The sequence below is a fragment of the Bacillus rossius genome, chromosome 13 (genome assembly GCF_032445375.1).
Source record: "Bacillus rossius redtenbacheri isolate Brsri chromosome 13, Brsri_v3, whole genome shotgun sequence".
Classification (NCBI taxonomy): Eukaryota; Metazoa; Arthropoda; class Insecta; order Phasmatodea; family Bacillidae; genus Bacillus; species Bacillus rossius.
The window spans coordinates 42,895,254-42,915,325 of NC_086340.1; the positions used below are offsets into that span (position 1 = coordinate 42,895,254).

Genomic DNA, 20,072 nt, shown 5'->3' on the forward strand with positions numbered 1-20,072 from the left:
CCCCCCCCCTTTCCGTATTAAAGCGGGGGTTCGGGGGGGTCCTCCCCCGGGAAAATTTGGATTTTAAGGTGTAAAATAGTGCTACTTTAGCAGTTTTCGGTACTTAATTTTAAATATTGCAATAGTAAAATTTTTATTAATTTTAATATGAAATTTGTTTGAGTGATGTATAAAAAATTAATTAAAGATTTGGTACTAAGGGGGGGGGGGGTTGAACCCCTAACACCCCCCCCCCCCCTGGTTACGCCCCTGGTTAGGATAGCTGCATAAAAGAGACGGAAAAAAAGCATGAACTTCGGGGAACTTCGGGTTTTGGCTCTCTCGTCTGTGAAAAGAAGGCTTCCCATTGAGGGTCCGACGGACGGCACTCACCGCAGCAGCCGCGCGTGGTGACGCGCACCGCCTTGACGCCGTACGGCCGCAGCAGGTCGACGGCCCACCAGGGCGACGCCTCCTTCATGGTCTCCGTGCAGCGCCGCCCGTCGTGCACCGTGGTGGCGTCCCCGTCGTTGCCGTTCGCCGCCGCGCCGCCGCGCACCGTCGTCGACTGGTTGGCGGGCCTGCGCAGCGCCACGTTGGTGCCTGCGAACAACACATCACCCGTCACCCGGCCACCTGCAACAACACATCACCTGTCACCCGGCCACCTGCAGCGACACATCACCCGTCACCCGGCCACCTGCAACGACATCGAGTGTTTGTGCCTTCACACACACACGACACGGCACTAACCAACCTGACACCCGGCCACCTGCAGCATCGACGAGTGTTTGTGCCTTCACACACATACGCGACACGGCACTCACCAACCTGACACCCGGCCACCTGCAGCGTCGACGAGTGTTTGTGCCTTCGCACACACACGACAAGGCACTCATCAACCTGACACCCGGCCACCTGCAGCGTCGACGAGTGTTTGTGCCTTCGCACACACACGACACGGCACTCACCAACCTGACACCCGGCCACCTGGAGCGTCGACGAGTGTTCGTTCCTTCACACACACACACACACGACACGGCATTCATACATACGACACCCGTCCACCCAGCTTCGTTGAATGGTCGTGCCTGCGGACAGCACATAACATGGCACTCACAAACTGTCACCCGTCCATCTGCAACGCTGTCGAGAGTCGTGCAACAAATACCCGTCTACCTGCAGCATTTTCGAGGGTTCGTGCCTGCACATGCACACACGACACGGCACTCACACACATGACAACCGTCCAACTGCAGTACTCTCGAGGGTTCGTGCCTGCACACACACACACACACACAACACGGCACTTACAAACTGACACCCGTCCATCTGCAACACTGTCGAGAGTTCGTGCAACAGATACCCGTCTACCTGCAGCGTTTTCGAGGGTTCGTGCCTGCACATGCACACACGACACGGCACTCACACACATGACAACCGTCCAACTGCAGTACTTTCGAGGGTTCGTGCCTGCAAACACACACACACACAACACGGCACTTACAAACTGACACCCGTCCACCTGCAACGTTGTCGAGGGTTTATGCTTGCACACACATACAACACGGCACACACATACAACACGGCACACACGTCCACCCGTCACGTCATCGAGTGTTTGTGCCTTCACCAACACAACATTGCATTCACAAACTGAAACCCGTCCACCTGCCGCGCATCATAGAGTGTTTGTGCCTTTACGCACACACGACATGGCACTCACAAACTGACACCCGTCCATCTGCAGCGTTGTCAAAGGCTTTAGTCTCTCCCGGTCACGCCATTACACACATGATGAGAGTTTGTTCAAAATATGTTATTTCTATCTTGAACAAAGTTTTGAGAAATCGAAATAATGATCATAAAACGCAGCATGGTACAACCTTTAAGAACTAAGATGTTAATCCAGTATGGTTCTTTCACGGTTTTTGTTTTTAACTCTAGTTTTATATGAATTTAGTCTGAAAACATGTTAATTATTTATATATTTTTTAATGTCATAGGCTACATTAAATCACTTTTCCCATCTTTTACATTTTTAATTATATTTTTTTTATACTTGCTAATACCTTTCATTTTGTTTGTATTGTATTTGTACGCTTGTTTTAGCCGTTTGAGTGTTGTTTTTATTTGGGTTAAATTATTAGGTAAGTTTTGTTTTATTAACAATTTGTGTCAACTTTTAAAATAGTAATGTGGTTAAGTGGAAGACTTCACCAAATAATGTAAGCCAAAAATTATGTATACATATATTAAAACTTTTATTTTTTAACGTGGAAATAGTACCTTTTTAACAGACACTCATCACAAAATTCCACTTCTGAAACCTGCAATAGTCCAAGGTTAAATTCTGAGTTCGGTACTGTGAATGGTTTGAAACAAATTGCCAGTTTGAACACCGCATATCCTGCAAACATCGACTTGTACACTTTTTTTTTGACCTGCTCTGGACCGACCTCCAAATGTTTCCGCTCCTAAAACTCTCAGGAGAGCTGATATACATGGTGTTATTCAGCACGGGAAGATTGGGCACAAGGCTAAACTATACTGACATACACGGTAAAAAAGCGAAACTCATTTACATATTGCCACCGCCCGGAGGTCCCGTGACCAGTGGCGGATTTACCAGCAGGCTGAGTAGGCTTGAGCCTAGGGCGGCAGATTTTTGGGGCGGCAATATTGGGGACTGATTTTTTTTTTTGCTTCCTCATAGAAATCGAAAAGATTTCTGCATGACGGTTTTCTGTTTTCTGATGTTTTGCAGATAGACGTCTGCAACAAATTTGCCGATGACTTTCCCCTCTCCCTTGTCATTGTACATTACGCGTGAATCAGTGTAGCAAACTTCCATATTCTAGAGTAAAACAGCTAGTTCGCCGCCCCTTAACCAGTAATAGGCCAAAAATTATTTTAGGTGCAATTTCAACGAAATTTTTGGATTGTAAAAATAATCTAGGACATGAAAATTGTAGAGGCAAGGGCGGCAAAATCTTTACAGCCTATACCTTAAAAATTTGTAAATCCGCCACTGCCCGTGACCGAGAACCGAGTTGAACTTAGAGACGCGGAGGTAGTTTACAATAATTGAACAATGAGGTTGGCCCAGGAGGGCGCCAGGTCAGCCCGGACTTCTGACCTCAGGGCTGGTGTGGGTCGCCGGCCCCAGTGTGGCTCACCAAGCTTCAAAGCAATTCAAATTCAAAATCTTTTTATTGCACATGATAACACTTTACAACTTTGAGTGGTTACATTGACACTCCAGCATCTTTGCTCTTTTGCGAATTGCACAATCGATTATGTTATTAGAATTACACATCAGAATATACATTACAGTAACATAAAAGGAAAGTTTAAAAACCTTTTTGTTTTGTTCGGGAGCTCTTCAGCCCAATGCATCTTAGAGCGCTGTATACACAATGGTAACTCACTAAGCTTGGTGGTTGAAACTGTTGGTGAAGACCCTACTGACTGACTACATCCTTGAGCGCTTCCTTCTCCTCACAGGTAGTTGATTCCTGCGAGGTTGGCGAGACATGGTGGGTGTTTATTCACTTCACTGACTCATTCTGTGACTGACTGGCAAGTCCCATACAGTGAATGCATTTTGTTAAATTCATGGTTCATATTTCCTGAATTGCTGTTTCGGGCCTGCCACGTTTAAAAATTTTAAATGGGCAATCCATTTATTGTGTTTTGATAGTGCTGCAGTTCATTAAATGGGTAATTCATTCATTTTCATTCGATAGTGCTGCAGTTGATCGTTTTGAAGTCTCTTTAGTTTCCATTGTTTGGACCCATCTTCCTGTCGTGCCGTGTCACGGTAGCGTGGTTTTTGGGTTTCTCCTTTTCACTGAATTTCTGAACGAAACAAAACCTTTTGGCGGGCGTGGTTTCGTCCACACGGGCACTAAGTCTGAGCCGGTGTGCTACAAATGACACTGGAAGCACCGTCGACACACGCTGCGCTTCACATTACTCGCCCACGCCCTCCGGGGACCTTCCAGCTACTGGAAGATCACGATCCGAATCAGTCGGCCCTGTACTCTTTCTGGATCTCCACGGCGCTGGTCGTACGGCAAAGAAGTAGTACCGGCGGGAGGGTCCCACCCTGCGCCGCGAACTGGCCCAGGTACTCCTGGTGAATTAAGTACCGAAGGTTTCGGTACACAGAACTCAGTGATTATGTTATGGTTCTGAATGCCGTATTTTTTTCCAGACGCACAAAAAAATCTGTTGAGTGATGTATACTGTGATTTAATGAAGGATTCTTATTTATGCTCATAAACATATGAAGCGAAGCCCAACAATGTTTTAGGAGGTTGAAGTAAGGCGATGGTGAGGCATGAAGTGACTTGTACAACGTCTCAGCATGCCGTGTCCTGACGATTCCTAACTCCAGTGATGCAACTGTCGCAGCTTCCACATGTGACGGTCACCTCCGCCTTGTACCACGAACTCCTGAAGACTCCTACAAGGTGACGAGGAGGGGGGTGGTAGGATAGGGGAGGGGTAGCGCCCTCGCGTGCCACATGCATTAAGCACTAATAAATGCTTTACGTAAATTTTAACGTCTAAACATCTGACAATTCACTTAGTTAAATTCCCCACATGGGAAATATATGCAAATTATTTATACAGTAATTTTTTTTTTACTTGAAAAACACCAGTTGCGTGTGAACTACTCCGTTACCTTGAGGCTGACTATTTATTTACATATTAGTAAATACACTCAGTGAGCGCTACGTATTAAATTTGGCCTGGGGCCGCAAAATATATCACGGCCTTCGTCAAACCAGGTAAGGGGTCACACGCATACTTAACGACGCAGTTTCTTTTGTGAATACTATTACTTTACATATCTCTTGCGGGAATTTAACACACTGGTATGAACACACGGCACGGTGTTGCGGAACAGTCACTAACTTGACTCATGCGGAAGTGATGCACGGGTGTGTTCCGCCAGCGGGGATTGGTGCTGGCGTGGTGGAGACCGGGCTTCACTATCGTAGCAGCTACGACGTCAACATTTATTTAATCCAGCAAGGAAAACTTGCTTCATTACGACCACGACACATCTGAACAGCTGAAGTACTTCGACGTGCAGAGCTTCCGACGTGTACATATAGAATAATTATTTTTGAAAGATTTGTGCAATGGGAGTGCATGACTTGATGTAAGCTTTTGGACATACGCCATTGCTAAGCACATGTATGTCTGTAGAAGAAAACTACAAAAAACACAAAAGACAAAAACACAACTTAAGCAAAAAATTGCTGTTGTCAACAGGATATAACACCACATAATATTCCATAACAGGAATATGGTCAACAAACAAAGAAAAACAAAGAAAATGGACTAACAGAACGAAAAGACCCCCACAAATGATGACAGATTAATTTGTGTTTTTGTCTTTTGTGTTTTTTGTAGTTTGCTTCTACAGACATACATGTGCTTAGCAATGGCGTATGTCCAAAAGCTTACATCGTCATATATTTTTAACAATGGCTTCTAGGTAGCTATACATTATTTAAATTAATATTCAGCCATAGTCTATAAACGAAATAAATGAAAGTGTAAGTTTAATCTACGGTATAACATTAATTAAAATTAAATTGGCACGTGTTTTAATGTTTTAATCTGTCAACCTCATTAAATGAAAAGAAGTGATTTCATCAAGGTAACACTTACCCCCCCCCCCCCCCCCGTGTGTGTGTATATATATACATATATATACACATACACATATACACTAAAATGGTAGTTATAAAATCCGGCACTTAATATATACTGAAAATTAAAAAAAAAAATAACAGGCTTATGCATCACCACTTTAAAAAATCAATCTTAGTAGGTTTAGTTCTGAATTAAATCTTATATTCACCTGAAATTTGATCGTGTTTAATTCTTAAGAGAAAACGTTTGAAATTAATCACATAAGTACTTTGCTTACAGCAGTACAATGTTAGCAATACTTGGAAATTGTGCGAGCGAATCCGCGGATTATTAGATAATAAAAATATATCTTTAAAATGTTGTTATTGGGAACTTCACCACTTATTTCCCCTGGGAACAGAATTTATGACTTCCGGATGAGAAGATCGACAAACAGTTTTCGATAGCGAACATACTCTTTCTTTGATCTTCCACTCTCGGAGACCACCTGAAGATGGTCATCATTTTTATCGAACACTTTTTAAACTCCTTTATTTACGGCCATGACCACTTGGCACGCCTCCATCTTCTATTTGGTCTAATGAATATATATATATATATATATATATATATATATATATATATATATATGGTATTTACACACAAGATCCATAGATTTTGGTAGGTCATAATTTTCTTGTAATTTATTTTGACTTGCTTAAAATTTAGACCTGTGCTTATTTGTAATTTAAAGAATTCTAGTTGTTATGTGTAATACTTTTTAAAAATATTTTTATAATATTTTTATAATATTTAATTTAGTGTTTGGTGTGTCACCACAGTAGGGACAAGCGTACCATAATCCGTACGATAGTGTGTATACGTGGGTGTGCCATCCAATGTGGTGTCTTCGGGCGAGTATTCCGGCGTGTTTTATGGGACGCGCGAGTGATGCGCACCGCGCATGCGCGGAGAGGTCTGACTTGGAGTCGTCTCTGTGAGACCTGAGTGTGAACACACGTAGAGAGTGGGGCGTGCGACTGGACTCAGTGCAGGACTTCCGCACGACCGCGAGAGCCTGGACACTGGCTGCGCCTCCGCGCCGAATAAAGTAAGATCAGTCCAACATTCATTTGTTTGCCGCAACAGACCACTGGTTTCTATTTATCAAGGACTCACTGTGTTTACAGTTTGCGAGCGCCCAGACACGGAACTAACTTTGTTTGCCGTGGCGCGCATTTTTATTAGAAACCAGTTCCGTACGTTTTTCATTTCAACAGCTTGCATAATCTTTCATAGTAATTTGGAACTCACATTTTTGGCATACCAGCTGTTACGTTTTTGTACCCTTCCTCCACGACACAGTTTGTGGCTGGCGGCACGAGGCATTGCGCGCTCAGTGTAAGTGAGCCTCGCGCAAGTGTAATCCTGCCGCGGACTGCTGTGTGAATGGAGGGGGATGGAGGCGGGCGTGGTGCGGTAACAGGATCTTTACACTAGGCGTGCTGCACAAATACGCTTTTACGAAATCAACCTTTGGAACTTAATTATTTTCTACCTGATATTAGTTATAGTTTTGAACAGTATTGGATTTTCCTGCCGAACCTTTGGTGTCAAACTTATAAGCTCACAATCGTTTCAACTAGATACATGTGTGAAATCTTTCGTTTACGAGTCGTCCAGCATTTAATTTTTTTTTCTGTTAGAATGACTACAATTGTAATAAAACGGCAAGTAGTCTCTAATTATGATCTTATAAAAATAAAGAAATGGTCTAATTAAAAATGTATTAAAACTTTTTCATGATTGACGATGGTATAGTATCAATCTGGCAACAGTGTTTGCCATTTTCTCTGCACTGCAATCTAAGGGTGAACCAGACTATAGTAGTTGTCCTGCAGACGGAGCGATGTTGGACGGTAGCTTCGGCTAAGATTCAAACGCAAGAAAGAAAAGTAAAGAGGCCGGCACTCGTTTCATATTCCCATTAAAGGCAGCGTGTTTTTATTGACTTTTAACATTCGGTAAATGATTTCTTCGCCGTAAAATTTGGTAGGATAAAAAATTTGAAATAGTTGATTGTCAATGTTGGAAACAAACTACATTTTCAATCTAGTTATTTTTCTGTTAAAATAAAAATAGTTATTTAAAGCACATTTAATTTTATTTTGTTTTTGCAAAATAAATATAGAGCACTTCAAAAGTAATTTAACTTTGGAATTTTGATTTCCGATGGAAATATAAATACAGTATTAATGACAGAATAATTACTAAATTATTATTTTTGGTTTGTAACCTCAAACAATACATGCATGTAAACTACCACGCTGCAGCTCAGCCAGAAAAAAAGACTATGATGGGGTTTTATGTTATTATAATTGGAGCGACGGTAGTTATGAGTGGAAGAAAGCGTGGCAAGAGGCACTAGAGAAAATACGCCGGTGAGAATTTCGCACGCTTTTTAGAAAGTTGACTTTTGTATATTTAGAAGCATGCGATGACACTCATGCAACTGGTTTAGTTTTTTAGACAAAATATTTTACACGAGAAACAGAGAGCCAATAAAACATATCTGGAACAATTTGAATGTTTAAAAATACCAACTAACGTCAAGAAGTTTTAAAAGAACTTAACTATGCTGTTTCTACTTGTATTGATGTAGCCCAATTATGTTACAATATCTTCGTATACATATTATTTTCAATTACAGTAAATCAACAGCACATTAACGTTAAAAACATTCGTTATTTTATGAAAATACACACGTGCATCGAAAACAAACTTTTTATAATATTTCATTGATGATGTTCCCCTTTTGAATCATAAAAGATATTTATTTGCGAATTTAGTCCAGATTGTCAGAATTCTGTAGCATTTTTGGAGCACGTTATTATATATTTCATGGCAACGTGATTAATTTGATTAAATGATAAATTTGATTACCGCTATCGAAACTACGATTTTTGCAAATTGGAAGAAACATATTATCGATTTTATTTATTTGGAGACCTTAATTTTTGAAAGAACACTAGAGTTTGTGATTGTTCTACATCTCTTGCACAACCATGTCATTAGAGAGAGCATTGTTTAGTAAAAGTCAGGGAAACTGGGGGATAAACCGACCTTCGCTTACGTCAAGGAACCATCCCAGTATTCGAAACAAGCGAAACAATGGAAAACCGAAATCAGAGAGAATGGGCCGGTATTCGAACCCCAGCCTCCTGGAATGTGACCGGCTCCTCACTACGGCGTCACTAACGTCCTGAGAGGGACAGATAGAAACACAAAGACGCCATATTGGTTTCAACGTTTTCAAAAAACAAAAAAAAAGTTCTATAATTAAAATTTAAAAACTAAGCTTCATTTAAGTATAGTTAATAATTTAGTGGAATGCCAAAAACTAAATAAAGGACCGGCTGCTACAAATATTTCTTCCTGTCTGTGCAATCATCGGCGATTAGTTTGATTTTATTTTTTTATGTGTAAACATCTTAGCTCTCGTTATACGGCCATTATTAGGAGTAATTTCGGGAATGGAACTAAAATCCAATGAACGGAAATGTGTAACTTCAGTGACAATGTCGTCAAGATGGCGGACCCACGTGTAACAACATAAACCCGTGTATAGTCACTTCCGTAAACATTAGGGTGCATACCAAACGTATTGGTGTGCCAAAGTAAATTTTATGATCGTGAAAATAATCTGGACAGTATTTTGGGAAACTAAAATTGTCATAGGAAAAAAATTACAAGTTTTAAAATACGTGAGAAAACGGGCATTTAACTATTGATAATACATAGTCTGCTTTCAAAGTTATAATGGTCTCGGTAGCGCAGTGGTATAGCGTTCGTTTGAGATCAAGGGGACATTTTTGACGCGGTTCAAACCTCATTACTGAAAAAAAAAATCGTTAGTTTAACTTTTTAATACCATAATAATTAAAATAATAATATATTATATATTAATATTATTTTAATGTTGAATCAGCTCACTACGTTTAATGTTTGTTTGTACGAAGTATTTACAGACTGATTTCAGTTGTTTAAGCAAAACAAATATACACGCATACATCTTGTTCCGTTATGATTTTTTTTTTTAATTTCTTAGGTTAATACTTTAATAATGTCACAGAAGTATAACTTCTAACGTGCGTGGAAACTTTATAGTATTTAATTTTTTTAATGAACGTTAACAAGATGGGCAGTATTAAAAAAAACTACTTTCTTAAAATCAGGTCCAAAGCCGGGGTTTAGGATTTTTTAAAAGTCTTTTTCGCTTTTATCGGAGCCATTTATAATAGTTTAAAATTTCCGTCGTGCCGCTGTCTGCACATGTTTGTCGCAAGCAACGTTTACGGTTCAAGCAGCGATTTTCTGCAGCTGGTGCAGAAAATGTGTAGATACTTTGAAAACGAGTGTGTGTGTGTGTATATATATATATATATATATAATAACAGTAAATTAGTCACGCTTGCCATCATTCAAAAAGAATTGTTCGATAAATTTCATGGCTGAGTCTCGTATAATAAGCTTATTTTTAACATGAAAACACAAGAATTTGTTGGTTACCAGGATCAGATTTTTACACATTACTGGTAGTTTTTTTTTTTGGCAATGACTATATTGATAGTTATAATATGGTCAACGCACGCGTGTTGAAACCAAATATGACTTCATCGGTTAAGAGCCCCCGTCTACTTGAACACACATTCGGTGTGCAGAGCTTCAGGAAAAAAAAAAAAAAAAAAAAAAAAAAAAAAAAAACACGCAATTAGAAAAACTGTTTACGAAAAGCATTTCAAAGAATGTGCTTTTAAAAGAGTGATGAAAAAAAACGCGTGATTTTGGGATGATTTATTTTTAAACGTGCATGAAACTTAGAGTGAAGATTCTTGAAAGCACTCAAAGGACATGCATTACAACTGTTTTGAAATTTCCCGCCGTGGGATGTTGCAAGGGCGTCGCCTTTCGTCGTCGTTGTACGGAACGTACAACTGATGTACCCGTACTTCGCTACGGCAGTCTACAGGCAGTTGACCCCCCCCCCTCCCCCATGAGCCCTAGAGATTCAAAAAAATGTAGCCAATTGCAAAAAAATACATACTTTTCCCACAACTTGCCCCCCCCCCCCCTCTAGACCATCGGCTGGCGACGCCCTCGGGATGTTGCAGTCGCCGCTCAAGGCTCGCAGTTGGTCTGCGCGCGACGAGAAGTCCGCGCTACCAGTCCAGACGCGAGCACCCCCCACCACCCTGCCTCACGTGCACACGTACTGCACGTGCTGCACGTGCTCTAAGAACGCGTGCTGAGGTCCGACGGCCGGGGCTGAGGTTGAGGTTGCGCAAGGACTCGCCCATTGTGGCGGCTCGTCGCTCCCAACTCCCCGGGAGTTGCCCCACTGCCCGTCGACAACAATGGCCCCCCTAGGTCCTCCGCCGGCGGCTCCCGGCCCCTACGTGGCCAGACCTCGTCCGCGATCACCCCCCCCCCTCCCCTCCTCACCGCTCCAGCTGTCCGTCAGACACCTGCTGACCGACTGTTACAGGCAGTTCATCCTGCGAAATATAATTGGTGTTCAGAATTTAATTTTTTTTTTCTGTTAGAACGACTACAAAAATTAATAAAACGGGAAGTAGTCTCTAATTATGATCTTATAAAAATCAGGAAATAGTCTAATTAAAAATATATTAAAATTTGTTATGATTGACGATGGTATATTATCAATCTGGCGCAGGGCCCCCACATGGCGGTTGCTACCGTTGCCACGGCAACGGCGCTCGTGGGTCTAGGGGGCCCGCGAAGGAAAAAAAAATAAAACAAAAAAGTATACAATTTTAAATAAATAATAGAAAACAATTAAACAGTTAGGCCTAATTTTAGTTACCTTATGAAAGGCCACCGCCTTCACTCAATTTTCCTTCCGTAACATAACATGTTATCGCCACTGGCCCACGAGGTGCAATAGGCAGGAGGTAAACGTCCAGTGGACCAGGTACTGCACGAGTCTCTAGGTGGTACACACTCAGAGATTCATGCAAACAAGAAAGAAAAAAAATTGTTTGTCTGTAAAGTCGGTTTACGGACGATAGTTTAACATGACAACGTCATAACAAAGCATTGATGAAATTATTGCATACTTTTATGAATGAAATTGAATCATTTTTATTGAATTATCACTATTTTGCATGGATACAAAGAAGGAGTGAAATGAAATCTACAATTTAATTTATAAATTTACTTTTATTAGCACTCATTAATCATATATGTTTATTACTTTAACGAAGAGATTATTTTAACTATAACTTTTATACATGTTTGCTATTTAACTTCTTCCAATCTGTGTTATTCTGTTAAGGATAGGACGATAATAGGAAAAGTAGGAAACGAATGGGAGTGTTTCAAGTTTAATGTGCCTCGAAAAAAGTCAAATCGATGGTTGTTCCAATCGAGTGGAAGAGAGATAGATGCGGCGCAAGCGTACAATGAGCGTAACGGGACACTTTTTCGTGCGTGCAGCCGGCGTTTATCGATTTATTAGACGTTGTCACGTCAAAAAGCCCACGAGGATTCTGTTCCCCGGCGCTTGAAGACCCATGCCTCGTCAGGAAAAATGCCGGAACATGCGCGGTTCGAAACATCCTTGGCCAGGACAGAAGACCGCGACTTGTTGCTCAGGCAGCTGCGATCCGTCGAACAACATTTCTTGGTGCGCCAAGCGGTAGAGGAGCCTTTTCCCTGGTTGAGACGACGGGACACGCGTTCCCCCACCATCTTATCTTGTTTCCGCTCATTATTTCAATAAATTAATAGTGTAACTACCACAAACGTTTATTTAATGGTTCTTAGAAACATATAAGACCAGTATTTATGTCAACCCTAGCACGAACTTAAGAGCATGTAATCTCGTGCTGTGCACAGTTTTGAACCAATCGTTTGTGCGTAGCCTTACACACCAGTTGTATTAGACAGGTTGTAATAAACCGGTAGTCAGTAAGAAACTCAGGGAAACGTCGGCACTGCTGACTAAAGAGGAAAGCTAAGCGGGTAAACGCAATGCAGACTGAGAGGTTGTCTCAGTGGTCGATGACCAGCGCTCAAGACTCGGACATCTTGAGTAGTTTTGGAATCGCGTTGTTTTCCCTGAAGCTCTGCGCACCGCGTGTGTGCCCAGGCAGGCGGGGCCCTAAGGGCGTATATCCCGTTCCAGGCCAATATTTTATATTGACGTTCCACACGGTTAAACTTTCCGATTTTTGGGCACCTAAACGTTCACAAAAAAAAAAATCTATATCGCATACATTTTGCATAATTACGTGGCAAATTTTCGTTATGAACGTTTTAGTGCAGTATGTACGAAGAGATTTAAATTTAATACTTATAAAAGTGAAACTTTGTAGGTCTAAAGTAAATTTTACCGGGTATTATGTGATGTTTAATTTCTTTTAGAAAAAAATATTTTAATTTACCTAGATTTTTTAAATCATCAGTATTTATGTGATTTAAAAATTAAATAAATTGTTAAAAATTCAACATTCCTAGCTAAAAATGGAAAAAAGTATGCACTATGTATATATTTGTTCCGTTGTAGTTGGGTCACTCGAAGAGTACAGTTTTAACCGTGTTAAACGTGAATATAAAATAATGACCTGGAGCCCTATCAAAAGAAATGAACTGGGATTATGCCTGCCGCATGAGCCGCGGTGGGGTCGTTACCACAACGCCGAAATACCACAACGCCAAACGTACAATAACGCCGAATACCATAACGCCGAATGCCAAATTGAACACAACGCCGAAATACAGTAACGCCGAAAAATGTTGCTGTACCACAACGCAGAAATAACAACTGAATGAATTTGTGTGTGTTTCTTAAATGTACCTTAACGCCGAAATACCACAATCAAACCTAACCTTACCTAAGCTAACCTAACCTAACATAAACTAACCTAACATAACCTAGCCTATCCTAGCCTAGCCTAGCCTAACCTAGTCTAACCTAACCTAGTCTAACCTAACCTAGTCTAACCTAACCTAACCTTTGTGGCAGTCCTGCAATGACATTTTTCGGCGTTAGTGTATTTCGGCGTTGTGGTAATTCGGCGTTGTGGTACACAGCAATTTTATAACTGTCGGCGTTGTGGTCAATTTGGCATTCGGCGTTATTGTACGTTCGGCGTTGTGGTATTCGGCGTTATTGTACGTTCGGCGTTGTGGTGCGTACCCGCCGCTGTGTGGAAAACACTCGTCTGGTCACGTGCCGACCCGGGGCGCTTTCTATTGGCCGGATGCGTGCGCGGCGCGTCCATTCAGGGCGGAGCAGGCCGTGTGCGTGCCTGGGTGACCCCCGTCACAGCCTTTCTGCACCTTCGCTTTCTTTCCTGCCGACTACGTCTATGTAAACTGTACATGTCACCTGGCGTATTTGTAAACACACACTGATGTAGGCGTCGACATCACGCAAAGCTGAATGAATCCCTATTTTACCACCACAGCAAAATCTGGCCGTACAGTCTATGCACCCAATATTTTTCATTGTACAAGTAAGTAAATTTTTCGACGAAATTCTCTCTTTGGGCAATAAAAATCAAAATAATTTTTTTCTTCTAATTTTATTTAGGTGCATAAGATAAACTTTTGTTAGTGATGATGGAAAAGATGAGGAAGAGAAATTTTTTTTTGATAGGGGCGATCGGTTACAAGTTTGCACTCCCATACCTGCTCACTCGTATACATTCAAACATTCTTACATATTCTTATACAGTCTCATAATTAACTCTAGATATAGTTACTTACCTTCTGAGACGCTAGCAGGTCACGCGACCACGTGGAAAATTTTGAAAGATAGTTAGGTCTTAATGCACATGTTTCGTACTCTTAGCATTTATTTCGTTTCTAAACATGATAAGTGAAATATGATTATTCTGCAATTTATTATGTTAATGAGAACACAGTTTCAGCATTTCTGCAGTTTTTGTGTTTAACGATAGAAAAGTTAATGTATATACTTATTTACCATCAATTCCACAATATTTTGGATATTTCGATATAAATATGTTGAGGTAAAAAGTGACTTTTAACTAAGCCTTATTTCATCTCTTGAAAAAGCCAATGATAATAGCATAGGGAGGCCAAACAAGCACATGAAAGTGTTCGTTAAAGTGACGCAGTCGAACATGTGTCCAAGTCCATTGGAACAGAAATTTTCATGTCAAATTACAGATATTTGTACATTTGTACATTTACATGAAAACAACTGTACCAATATAAAATAGCTTTCGCAAAAATACTGGGCTCGGATTCTTTCCCGGTCATTTAAGTTATTTTTTCTCCTAGTACCTCTAATAATTAAAGTTATTTGTAAACCAGTCCCTTAATAGAATTACGGTATTAACTGTGGCTCATTGATTAGCCTATTAAATAAAATAAAAGTCCACCTGCATAATATACGATTATATTTACCATGATTTAGAAAACATGCTTGACGAAAGATCAAAAAATATATATTATGCGCCAATTTTCACATGAAATACTCAGTGTTATCTCGAAAAATTTATTTCATAAATCCAAAAAATAATTATAGGCATGTGTTGTACAAAGTTACAATATCTTTCTTGTACTATTGCAAATAGATTTATTAGCATCTAGTTTCCAAATTTTTTTTTTTTCAAAGTACAGAATTTTCTTGAAGTGAAACTTCTAATGCGACTTCCAACAAGATTGCGTTAAACGTTTAACGCTCCTGGGGAGGGGGAATAGAAAGAGACAGAGCGAGAGTGAATGCGTGTTTCATAGACACATAAATAGTGAGTGTGTGTCATTTCTCTATGTCCACGAGGTCTCGCCGCGTCAATTTTCTCCTTGGGGCGAACCCGTCCGCTTAGTTAAATAAACAGCCTTTATCGTTGAATGATTTCAAGATTTATTTTATTTTTATTTGATACAATATGATTTCACTAAAAATCAATTTCTACCCCTTACTATTTTCATTTCCACATTACGAAGTTTCACTTTTTCCGCGCGGAGGGACTCCACGCACTATTTTTTTTTTTTTACTGTGTAGCGGTTCTCGACAAGTCTGTGCCGGAGCACAAGAGCGAGGCCGGATGCCGGAGTCCCGCCAGTCTGACGGCTCTGGGAGGGGCAGAGCGCGCCATGATGTTCGTGACATCACGTGGGCCTAAAACCCGTGGGAACATCGCGGTCCGGATGTCGAGGCTGGCGAAACATCTGAGGCTTCGCACAGCTAACGTCTTCAAGAGCACCTTGGCAACGTCGCCTGCCCACGGACTGTGGCCTTTAAACACGGATGTGCCAATCAATACCACCAGTTTGTCAGTTCTCAAATGATTCCATGTTCTAGGAAAAATAATCCAAGAAAAATATTACAGGAAATTAAGTAAATTACAAAATTAAAATCTGTAAACTCCTGAAGTTTTTAATATCAATTTCTCACCTTCATTTATATCCTTTAAAAATGCCCCAAAATGTTGTACTTTTAACATGTAATATATGAATAAAAAAATTAGTTTATGAAAAAAAAAACATTTAAATGGTTGGCTGTTTCAATACCATAGGTAAAAATTTTAACTCTCTGTGTATTGTTATATTTTTAACCCTTGAAACCCATATTCGTATTCGAGGGGTATATTTGAAGTCCTATATGGGATTCGAATTCGAAATTTGGATACGAGAAAATTGGGATTCGACCAAATACTACTTTTATTTGATTCCAAGCATGTTTAATGACCTTAGAGTGTGTGTATAAATGCCTCCCACCAGTCATACAAAGTCCAAACCACAATAACATCCCTGAGTAGGACATCACGAGTGTGAAGAACAACAGCTACTTATTTTAACTAAACTTTCGGAAATAATTCTCGACATTTTCGTTTGAAAGCGTGTATCATATTTCCAACTTCTTCGGATCTTTAATAACAGTTGTCTGGGGTATAGTTTATTGTACGTTTTCAGTTGTGTTTCATTTGCGTAAGTCTTCCTATCTCTCGCTCTCTGTTTTTTTTTTTTTTTTGCGTGAGGCATTCACATTATTGGAATCCCGGTAACATCAAAACACATGTCGGCGTTATCAGTAATTTCGTGTCTCCACGTGAAAGTGTTGACAATGTGTGAGAGAGAACCTCTCCCTACACACGCTAGTCTCACAGGGAGCCCATTCCTCTGCATGATGACCGGCACAAGTAGGCGGCAAACTGCAAACTGCAAACCAACCTACGTTCAGCTTGAGAAACATGCCTTAACACTCGTCAGATTCTCCGCTACCAAGTTTGCGGTTCGCTGTTGATATGCTTGGTTGACTAGTTTAACCATCCCCTCCCTCCCTAAAGAAACCAATACTGTAGATGTTAAAATGTGCATTCAGCCTATGTACTTCAATTCAGTTAAAAACGAGTTACGTTGTTTGAAAATTCCTCAATTGTCCTGACTAAGAAGTGAAGATCTGGTTTTGTTTCAAGCCCGTTGGACTTTTATTTGCACAGACTAAGACTGGCTACGTGTTATTTTAAAATCCTCTCCCATTTAAAAAAAAAAAAAAAAAAAAAAAGTGGCGAAGTGCTTAAAATTTTTGCTCGAACGTTCTTACCTAATAAGAACCATATTTAAAGCGATCGCAATATAGTACTGGAAGAATTAACTTAGTAATGTAAAACTTGTATTTATAAAATTTAAAAAAGAAGAAGAAGAAAACCGCACTACGCTCGGAGCTGTTGGAACTAGCCTATCAACTTTTCTCGGCTTGATATTGGGTTATGGAACATCCTATAACTCGATATTTGATAATTTAACAAAACATGTGTGTCTTTTGGAGCACTATTTGTAAACAAATACAGTCACTGATTCAGACAGATCTACTGAGGAATCGTAAGCTAATGAAGACAAGGATCGTTCTACATGTTCATAACTCTATGCTAAACAAGTGACTCGCTTCACGCGCGCCGCGCCAAGAGAAAGCAGTTAAGCGTCGCACGGCAGTCGCGTGCAGCGAGGCCTCTTGGGGGGCGTTCCTGACATAATTAAACGTTTTCCGAGCTCGCCCGAGCACATTTCCCAACCAGAACGAGGCGAGACGCGCGCCAACTTTTACTTTCAGTGGCACGCTTGCAAGCAGGCGAATTGTGGCTTGCAAGCGGGCAAGTTGTTGTGGCTCGCAAGCGCGCAAGTTGTTATTTAAGCTGTTCGTTCTCAGTCCTTTACTTCCAACTTTATTTGCCATGGAGATATAATTTTCAATGATAAAAAAACTTATCACATTTCACCTTCTTAAAGTTTTAATTACCGAAAAATGAAAAAAAAAAAAAAAAACCTTGTAATAAATATGCTTGTCCATTCTTAATTTCTTATCTTTAGATCTAGTACATACGGAAATATGCATTTGTTATGCTTGTGTAGATTTAGAGATATAGTGATTTACCTTAAAACCATATTAACCCCTTTTCACCCTTTAGGGTATCAATAATTATCATAATTTTACTTATTTAACGCAAGGAAACTGTTGGGATGAAACAAATTGTATTTTTGTGTTGACTTTTTTTTAACTGGACAAGTCGACACTTTCAATAAAGCCAAAAAAGGTTTCTTGTATATCGGTAACCAACATTTTTTTTTCTCACAACTTCCCAAATAGTGCTGATGTCTGATGTATCTCTCAAAGATAACCCTATCAGAAAGAGGTGGCCGGTGAATTACACGCCAAGTCCGAGGAAACATTCGCGTGAAGGGAATCTGCGGGAAAGCCTCGGAACCAGCGCAACACAGGTGCATTAACTGCTTCCACAGCTTTCTAAGTATCAGGCAACAGGTTGCAACCAGCCCGGAGTGAACCTGTTGAGCTGAAAGGGACTGTTCATTCCACGCCCCGCCGAGCTGATAGCGCACTCATGACCAGACACTAACCACTCTCGACTGCTCACAGAGCGGAGGATACGTCTGCAGGGAAGCCTTCATTTCACAGACGAGAGAGCCACACCCGAAGTTCCCCGAAGTTCTTGCTAGCTTTTTTTTCCCCCCGGTTCTACCTCAATGTATAAACACGTGTGGAATTAAATTTTGCTGTCGATTAGGATAAGTTAGCTACATTATAAATACTTTAAAACATTGTGGATGGTTGGTTATATTAGGTAAGTATAGCTACATAAAAAATACTGTAAACACCTTTATAATTGCTTAGCAAATAACTTTTTAATATGTAGCTATCCAGCGCTAGGAAACCGTTTACATGATTTCACAGTATCTTTAATGTAGCTATCCTAACCAAATCAACAGTCCACAATGTTTTAAAGTATTTACAATGTAGCTTACCTAACCTAATTGACCATTAGTTATCATGAGTTGTCCAAAATAAACATTCACGGACACACGGCAAACGAAAAATATTACCTGAAAATTACAAGTTGCGTAAAATTGCAAGGGAATATGGGGCGTCCCGAGAATATTTGTGGAAGACAAAGACTTCCTAGATTTTATACGGTATGAAAAATATACAAATCCACGAAGTACGTTTCTTCAATGAGGTATTTTCCTCTAAAAACAATTACAAATAAATACCGTTGCCTTGTTTATGGTATTTCCTTTTATCAACACCGCCATATTTATTTACAATGAACAAAAAAAAAAGGAAGATGCACGATCATGCGTTTGGCTCTCTCGTCTGTGAAAATAAGGCTTCCCACGTCTGCAGGCCTTCGTGCAATCTACACTCCGTTCCACAGAAGCTGAGACCCCCTTTTTTTGACAAGTGCCTGACTGAACATTAGACTTCGACAGTTGAATATTATTATTATGTTTACATTAAAGTTGGTAACGCATGATTGGCTATTCAAGTGTATTCAGTACACTACGTCACAATATTCAGCTGTCAAAGACTGGATGTTCACTGAAGCATCTGTCTGCCAAGAAAAGTCTCACAGTTCAATAAACGAACAGATTTTATTTTAAATTGAAGATTGTATAAGTCGTTAGTTAAAATGTCTATTGAAAGGCCTTTAATATTCTATTAGAGAAATGTATATACTTAAGTTACCATTTTAGTACTAGATAAACATATTTTTCCTAAACTGTTAATTTTAAAATTACTACTATAAAACTCTATATATACCCTATTTTTTTACCTGTACTATTTGATTCCTTTAAAAACTACATACAATTAGGTCACAAAATTTGTTCTTTCGTTAAATATAGATAAATAACTATTCATAAATATAATTTAAATAATTTTTAACATATATAACTCCAACAAACGCACTCCAACCTTTTTAAATTATAAAATAAAATTGAAGAACATACAGAAATATTTGCAACGAATATTTGAAAGAATCTGAACATTCGGTTCGTTGAAAACAGAAATTGCAGAATTCAAGACGTTTCACTGCAAATCAAATACTACAAAAAATAATAAAAAGTGATACTACGTAAACTATAAT

General features: G+C 40.0%; 1 protein-coding gene across 1 annotated transcript in view; it reads right to left on the reverse strand.

Annotated features, from left to right (window-relative positions):
* LOC134538499 (sushi, von Willebrand factor type A, EGF and pentraxin domain-containing protein 1) overlaps positions 1-20,072 on the reverse strand; it is a 248,322-nt gene that overhangs the window by 80,816 nt on the left and 147,434 nt on the right. Inside the window, exon 4 of the mRNA XM_063379874.1 lies at positions 373-582. Coding sequence (XP_063235944.1) covers positions 373-582 — 210 coding nt within the window. The remainder of the gene's footprint in view (positions 1-372; positions 583-20,072) is intronic.